Source organism: Chaetura pelagica, unplaced genomic scaffold (genome assembly GCF_000747805.2).
Source record: "Chaetura pelagica isolate M959 unplaced genomic scaffold, ChaPel_1.0 scaffold141, whole genome shotgun sequence".
NCBI lineage: Eukaryota > Metazoa > Chordata > Aves > Apodiformes > Apodidae > Chaetura > Chaetura pelagica.
The window spans coordinates 1,596,319-1,604,274 of NW_009952059.1; the positions used below are offsets into that span (position 1 = coordinate 1,596,319).

Below are 7,956 nucleotides of genomic sequence, written 5' to 3' on the forward strand. Positions count from 1 at the left end.
ACAATTTCCTCCTCATGTCTCACCTAAATCTCCCCTCCTCCAGTTTTAATCCATTCCCCCTTGCCCTCTCCCTCCCTGCCCTTGTCCCAAGCCCCTCCCCAGCTTTCCTGGAGCCCCTGTCCTTCAGTCCCTTTCAAAATACCAAACACTGAGTTAATTTCTACGACAGGCGTATTTGTACAGTTATGGGGTACATGCAGGGTCTGTTCCCCCTTGGGAACGGCAAAAGGGAAACTGCTTGGTGTCTTTACAGTCTGAAAGAACAGGAGATTTCCTCGACGACACAATTGAGCGGATGACAACAGGAGCTGCTGAGGAAGCCGTGCAGAGAGGGAGGATGCCAAGGAAAACATACCATCCGTGCCCTCTTCCCAGGAGCATGTGCAGGCTGTCCTGGGGGTGCAGGCTGTCCTGGGGGATGCAGGCTGTGCTGGGTGGTGCAGGCTGTGCTAGGGGTGCAGGCTGTGCTGGGGGGTGCAGGCTGTGCTAGGGGTGCAGGCTGTGCTGGGGGGTGCAGGCTGTGCTAGGGGTGCAGGCTGTGCTGGGGGGTGCAGGCTGTGCTAGGGGTGCAGGCTGTGCTGGGGGGTGCAGGCTGTGCTAGGGGTGCAGGCTGTGCTGGGGGGTGCAGGCTGTGCTAGGGGTGCAGGCTGTGCTGGGGGGTGCAGGCTGTGCTAGGGGTGCAGGCTGTGCTGGGGGGTGCAGGCTGTGCTAGGGGTGCAGGCTGTGCTGGGGGGTGCAGGCTGTGCTAGGGGTGCAGGCTGTGCTGGGGGGTGCAGGCTGTGCTAGGGGTGCAGGCTGTGCTGGGGGGTGCAGGCTGTGCTAGGGGTGCAGGCTGTGCTGGGGGGTGCAGGCTGTGCTAGGGGTGCAGGCTGTGCTGGGGGGTGCAGGCTGTGCTAGGGGTGCAGGCTGTGCTGGGGGGTGCAGGCTGTGCTAGGGGTGCAGGCTGTGCTGGGGGGTGCAGGCTGTGCTAGGGGTGCAGGCTGTGCTGGGGGGTGCAGGCTGTGCTAGGGGTGCAGGCTGTGCTGGGGGGTGCAGGCTGTGCTAGGGGTGCAGGCTGTGCTGGGGGGTGCAGGCTGTGCTAGGGGTGCAGGCTGTGCTGGGGGGTGCAGGCTGTGCTAGGGGTGCAGGCTGTGCTGGGGGGTGCAGGCTGTGCTAGGGGTGCAGGCTGTGCTGGGGGGTGCAGGCTGTGCTAGGGGTGCAGGCTGTGCTGGGGGGTGCAGGCTGTGCTAGGGGTGCAGGCTGTGCTGGGGGGTGCAGGCTGTGCTAGGGGTGCAGGCTGTGCTGGGGGGTGCAGGCTGTGCTAGGGGTGCAGGCTGTGCTGGGGGGTGCAGGCTGTGCTAGGGGTGCAGGCTGTGCTGGGGGGTGCAGGCTGTGCTAGGGGTGCAGGCTGTGCTGGGGGGTGCAGGCTGTGCTAGGGGTGCAGGCTGTGCTGGGGGGTGCAGGCTGTGCTAGGGGTGCAGGCTGTGCTGGGGGGTGCAGGCTGTGCTAGGGGTGCAGGCTGTGCTGGGGGGTGCAGGCTGTGCTGGGGTGTGCAGGCTGCTGACAAGTGTCCCTGTGTGCACTGGGCAATGCCAGAGCCCCTGCTCTGGTGTTTAAATCTACCTAATGTAGCTTTAAATGGGATTTGCTGCCAGCTGTGGTGGTCCCGCTGGATACAGCCGGTTCAGTCTCCCCTCACTAGCCTGGGAAGTTTATCTAAATAGAGCTCACTGCCAAGCAGGGCTAAAATTAACAGCAGGATGTGGATGTTAGTGGGTTTCTACTTGGCTCTGTTCCGTGTGACCGTTTCCGTGCTGGTAAACGCCAGCAGCAGTTTATTAGATTAGGCAGGAGTTGTACGAGACCACGGGTCTTTACCAGAATAGCTGGGAGAGGAGAGGTCAGAAGCTCTAAAGTGCTGCCTTTGTGCACGTGCAGGCACCAGTCGCTCTGCCCTGGCCCCAGAGCAGCGTTTGCTGGTTTCAGGAAGTGACTCTGCCTTGGTAGCGCTTTTGTTCTGACTGTGTGCAGCGCTCAGGGCAGGGTGCAACCGCAGGGGAGGCTTTATCTGCTGCTCTTTTTAACGGCAGAGGGTTTGGTGCTTTCTCCTGGCACCCAGCAGCTGAGGAAGGTGGGTCTTGAGCACTGAGTTCAGCAGTGCCAGGCAGCCGGTGAGACACGGGATGATGTCTGGGGTGTTTGTCCAGGCTCTGCCACCTGCCAGCGGGTACCGCGAGGCACAAACCAACATGAGTCACTGCAGAGTGGTGAAGTGTCTTTTATGTCATCTTCCCCTTCTGGTTTGGACCCAGATGTGCCATTCCTTGGGTCTCTCCTCTTGAATTGGGGCTTTTTTAGGTTTGTTGGTGACTGCAGCGCCCCTCATCCCTGGGGACTGTCTGCAGACAGGACCTGGCCAGCTTTGGCTTCACCCACTTCACCTGGCAAACACCTGGGGTCTTCTGTGTTTCCTGGGCTCCTTCTCTCCTTTCCCTCCTGGCGAACTGGAAGCCACGGGACCTGTGAAATACTCGCAGGCCTGCCAAGGGGTCTGTCTCAGGGAGAGGGCAGCTGCTGTGGCTCTGGAGCTGCTGAGGAGCCCATCTCAGCGGGGCCTCCCACTGACTAAGCTGCTCTGCCACTTCCTGCTGCTCCTCTCCCCGCGGGGCTCCTGCCTGCCCGTGCTTGATCTCCACAAACCAGAGGGTGCTCCAAGCTGGTTGATCCCTCTGCCAGCCCGGACCCGCTCCTTTCGGGGTGCGTGCCCTGCCCTGGGTGGGCCCGCGGTGGCTCAGGTGAGCTGTGCTGCTCCGGGCTGGGGTTGGCACCTTCTGCTCACCTGCCTCTGCCCCACGGCTGCCTGAGCCTTTAGCAGCTGTGTGTCCTGTCCTGCAGCAGATTCCAGGGACAGGCTGGGCACCCCCAGAGCTCCCTGAGCTCTCCCACGGGTGCCCCAAACCTGGAGCTGGAGCACGGGGCTGTGTTCTTCAGCTGCTGCTGTGTCACCTGCCAAAAGTGCCCAAAATCGATCTCGCCACCATCCAAGTCTAGAAGCCTGACAAAAGAGAAGTGGTGCAATTCACCACTTTGCACAGGAAATCCAGAACTTAATTGAGGACGTGGGGAAGTGGCTACATGTTGTAGGAGAGGAATGGGATCCACTCAGGCAGATGATTCTTCACCCTGGTTGGGCTTTATTGGTGAGGATCCTCCCTGCCCTTCAGGAGAACTTGCTGTCCATATGGTCTGTGCACCAGCATTTTTGCATGCTTTGGCATGTGTTATTAATTATTACTGCTCTTTAAGATGATCTACAGCAAAAAGACATCTGAGAACTCAGCACTTTCAACAGTTAAGATCTCAAATTAGTCACTAATAAACTCGGTGCACGTCAGTCCTTGTAGCTCACTCACATTTACCAACCCAGCAGGGAATGGTGAGAGAGCACCATCTACTTTTGAAACATTTTCATGTAGAGTCATATCAGTTCCCATAAATGAACAGGAAGGACAGTAAACAGGAAGCAGAATATAAATTAGTAAAGCAAATAAAGGTTTTGTTATCTGAGGATCCCCACTGCTGTGTCTGTGCCTCGGAGTTACTGCATCTTACCTTGGAGAGCCAGGAGGTAACCTGGCTTGTGCTGCCAGCCTCTAAAATGGGAATTTGTTGCAGCACCAGATGTTTTGAAAGACAGGTTCTTTTCAAGGTAGCAACTGAAGTAACTGCGGGGTGGAAATATGTCATCAAAGTGTGATGGTCTGAGCAAAACAGGCTCTTGATCTCAGTGCTCAGCTTGCAGAAAGTTGATACACATCTACACAACAACCCCCCGGGGGAAAGACACACAGGTTGGGTGCTGTATGTGCTTGATACTGCTGGTTCTTGCCCTGCTGGTTGATTTTCAAGGTCAAACACCCAACAGAAGCATTTACAATACATGGACAGGTTCTAGATTACCTGAAAGACGTGACCTCTCGGAAGGGGTTCAGTTTCACGTACCTGCTTAAGAACTAAGAACCTTCTCTGGTCCCTGTTACTGGGCAGCCTGCAGAAGGGCAGGATTTTAGAAGTAAGCAGCAGCTGAGAGTGGGTCACTGGATGGGTGAGGGTGCCAGCATGGAGGGCAAGAAGCAATTATGGTTATAAAGTGGTTATGGGTTAAAGCCTGGGGAAAAAGATCACAAATATCTGTAAGGACCTTTTGATAACTCCCCTGGGCCAGGCTGCAGGGCAGCCTGCTCCTTATCCTTTCTTCCTAAGGAACTTAGGGTGGTACCAAGCAGGTACCAAGGTCTGCTGCTCTGTGAGGCTGGGCTGTCATGCTCTGTCCTCCACCAGGGATCCAAGTGCTGTCACAAGAGAGTGGTGAATGGAAATGATGAAGCTTCAAATTTACATAAGAACCATCACACCAGAATAAGCAAACCTCAAGGAAATGGTTCAGCACCCCTTTTGTTTTTATCTCTTTGAATGTAACTACCTTCCCAATCAGTCTGGATTATCAAAGCAAATCCATTTTAATATGGCTTAGCTCACCCTGTTTACTTTCCTCTCTTCTTTTGGCTGAGGGAGATGGGAAAAGACTGTTGCACTGCTCCTTCAAAGGCCTTTGTGCCTTTCCAAGGAAGGAAGGGGGAACATAATAATGGTTTGGGTTTAGTATCTATGTTAGATAAGTTCTTCTGCTTTCAAAATGAACAATGGCCTTGATATTACAATTGCATTCCACGGGTAGGCTTCTTGTCACCGAGATATCTCACACAGTGGGCCAAGTGTCCTCTCTGGGGGTAAATCAGGTCAGAGAAGCAGTTTTTCTGGCTGTGGTCACTCCTGCCTGTGGGCGATGGAGCCTCAGCCCCATTTCCTGCTGTTCTGGATGTCTGTGTCTGTGTCTGTGCAGCCACAGCAGGGCTGGGCCAGGAAGCTGGACCTGCACCTCCAGCTGTGTGTGCTTCCCTGCTGAGCACTTCCCAGGGCACTTCCCACTGGCTCAGGGAAGGAGCAGAGGTGGAAAGTGGGTCTGGATGGTATCCTGACTGCAGCAGGTTTCTCTTACCATCTGTGTGTGCTGGAAAGGTGTAATGAGGACCCTGGAGAAGCACTAGAAACATTTATTTTCAGGAAAAAGCCTTTTCCTGATCTCCCTGGAACTTCTCCAGCCTCCTGCGGGAGTGGGGAAGAGCTATTCCAAAGTGGCCTCCCAGCAGAAGAACCAGTTTGCCCTCCTGGCTCTTTGGGTTTGTTTTGTATCTTAAGTACGTCGAAATCTCTTTGCAGTTAGTATTGGCAAACAAAGCTGGCTCCTCCTTTCACAGGTTTTTCCCGGGCCAGACAAAGGAAACAAGAGTTGGAGGGTCCTGCCTGACCAAATTTCCATATGCCAGGATCCTGATTCACCACCATGACAATACCTGCCTGGAAAATCATGAAGCCTGCAGAAGAGTAAAAATAATTTGTAAGGCTTTTCCTTCCCTCTTCAGTTTTTGCATTTTCACACCCCCTGTCTCCCAGCAGCAGCAAAGCAAGAGATACAGCAGTGACCTCCAGGACTCAGCTGGACAAGCTGCCTGACCCCATGGAGACCTACACCCCGAGGTTGTTAGCATCACAGAGAATCCCAGACTGGGTTGGGTTGGAAGGGACCTTAAAGATCATTCAGTCCCACCCCCTGCATGGGCAGGGACACCTCCCACCAGCCCAGGCTGCTCCAAGCCCCATCCAACCTGCCCTTCAACACTGCCAGGGATGGGGCAGCCACAGCTTCCCTGGGCAGCCTGGGCCAAGGTCTCACCACCCTCACAGGAGTGAATTTCTTCCTAATGTCTCACCTAAATCTCCCCTTCTCCACTTTTAATTTTTGGACCCCAAGCCAGGTCACTGCTGATGTCCAAATGTTCCAGGCCATCCTGGTGCCCTGCAAAGCATGGCAGTGCCATGGGGATTCCCCAGAAGCTCAGGGTGGAGATGCTTTTCAGTCAGTGCTGTGGGCCAGCAGAAATCTGCTGAATGCTGCACCCACTCTCTGATGCAGTGGGGTTTTGGCAGGCAGTTCCCAATGGGCTTTTTTTCCTTTCAGGTATATTCTAGTGGTCATTCAAAGTGTCTCTGGTTCCAGAGCATTGCCTGGCCCCTTGCAAAGGGTGGAGGTTTGGAGCTTGGTGGGATTCCAAAGCTGGTTCCTGGGGACCTGGAGGCTCCAGCTTACCTGTGACACTTTGCACAGAGCCAGCTCCTGTGTGGGGGGCAGCTCAGCTGGAGCCTGGAACAGCTGCTGAGGAGATGCAGAGACTGGCTGCAGGAGGAGCACCTCGGGGCAGAGCTGCCCCTCAGCTCAGAGCCCAGCAACTGAGCTTTCCCCACCTCGGAGTGGCCTCATTTTTTATTTCAGGTGCATTCTATTTCTGGGAGCCACAGCTCTGGGCTAGTGGGCTGGCACTGCTGTCAGGACTCTGTGTCCCACCTGTGCCTTGTCTCTCCTCTGCCCGTCAAGCTTGTTCCCATCAGATTTTCTCAGGCAAAACAGGGAGTTTCACTCCCCTGCTCTTTCAATTAATTCCTGCTCTGTATCTCATGTGATTAAGAATGTGTGTTTATATGGCAGGAAGAACCAGACCCCATGTCAGTGGTTGGAGGAGGGGATGGGGGTGTGAAGCCTGGCTCTGTGCTGTTCCTCCTGGGTAGACAGCTTGCCTTTCTCCTCCATCTGTGGATGTCAAGCCTACATCTCCTCATGCCTGTGCCCCTAAGTCATTACCCTAATGCCTTTAAACCAAAACTCCAGCTGTCACTGAGAGTTCCTTCCTTAAGTAGATAACAGGGGTCCAGAACAAGGTGTCTCCCTCTCCCGTGCAGCCCTGACACCTGTAAAGACTTCGGGCTGCTGCAGCACTGGGAAGGATCTTGTTTGTCTGTTCTGAGATGGGTTTGATGTCTGAGCACTTTAGCCCTGGCCTTTGGTCCTGGCCTTGGGCAGGTGTGCCTGTGCCTTCAGGAGGAGCTGTGTCCCTGCCTGCAGCTGAGGCACCTCCTGCTGGGGCAGGAGCTACACCCAGGCCTTCACCTCTGCACTGAAGAAATGCAAAGCAAAGACACTGTCCTTTGTTGTTGCAGCCCTTTGGGCAGGGCTCAGCTGGCTGCAGGCTGGCCCTGTGCGCAGCAGCAGCCTTGAGGAGGGGCTGGTGCTGCTCTCTGGCAGCATTTGTGCTCTTGGCAGCTGGTTTTACTCTTCTACAGGTTGGTTGGGAGTCAGGGATGGTTGCTAACCTTGGGGGTGGTCTGCATGGCTTTCGTAGGTACACGTGACAGTCTGAGACCCATATCTCTCCAACACAGAGAGAAGGATGTTGTGGGGGGCCCTGTCAAAGCCCTTGCAGAAGTCCAGACAGATGACATCCACAGGTCTTCCCTTGCCCACTGCTGCAGTCACTCCACTGTAGAAAGCCACTAGGTTGGTCAGGCAGGATTTGCCCCTAGTAAAGCCATGTTGGCTGTCCTGAATCACCTCACTGTCCTCCATGTGCCTCAGCCTGTCTTCTAGAAGGATGTCTTCCATGATCGTCCCAGGCACAGAGGTGAGACTGACAGGTCAGTAGTTCCCAGGGTCCTCCTTTCTACTCTTTATAAAAATGGGTGTCATGTTCCCTTTCTTCCAGGGACTGCACCTGACTGCCATCACTTTTCAAATATCATGGAGAGTGGCTTGGCAACTACACCAGCCAATTCCTTCAGGACTCTGGGATTCATCTCATCAGGTCCCATGGACTTGTGTACGTTCAGCTTCCTCAGATGGTCACAAACCTTGTCTTTGCTTATGGTGGGAGAGATTTTTGTCTCCCTGGTCTCATCTTGTGGTTCATCAATTTCAGAGCCACGAGGAGAGGGGTCACCAGTGAAGACTGAGGCAAAAATGTTGTTGAGAACCTCAGTCTTCTCCTTGTCTGTTACCAGCTCACCACTGTTGCTCATCAGGGTGTT

General features: G+C 54.8%; 1 protein-coding gene across 1 annotated transcript in view; it reads right to left on the reverse strand.

Annotated features, from left to right (window-relative positions):
* The window catches only part of ARF6 (ADP-ribosylation factor 6), a 9,319-nt gene extending 2,020 nt beyond the window's left edge, over positions 1-7,299 (reverse strand). Inside the window, exon 1 of the mRNA XM_010004101.1 lies at positions 7,279-7,299. Coding sequence (XP_010002403.1) covers positions 7,279-7,299 — 21 coding nt within the window. The remainder of the gene's footprint in view (positions 1-7,278) is intronic.
* Positions 7,300-7,956: the final 657 nt, after the last annotated feature.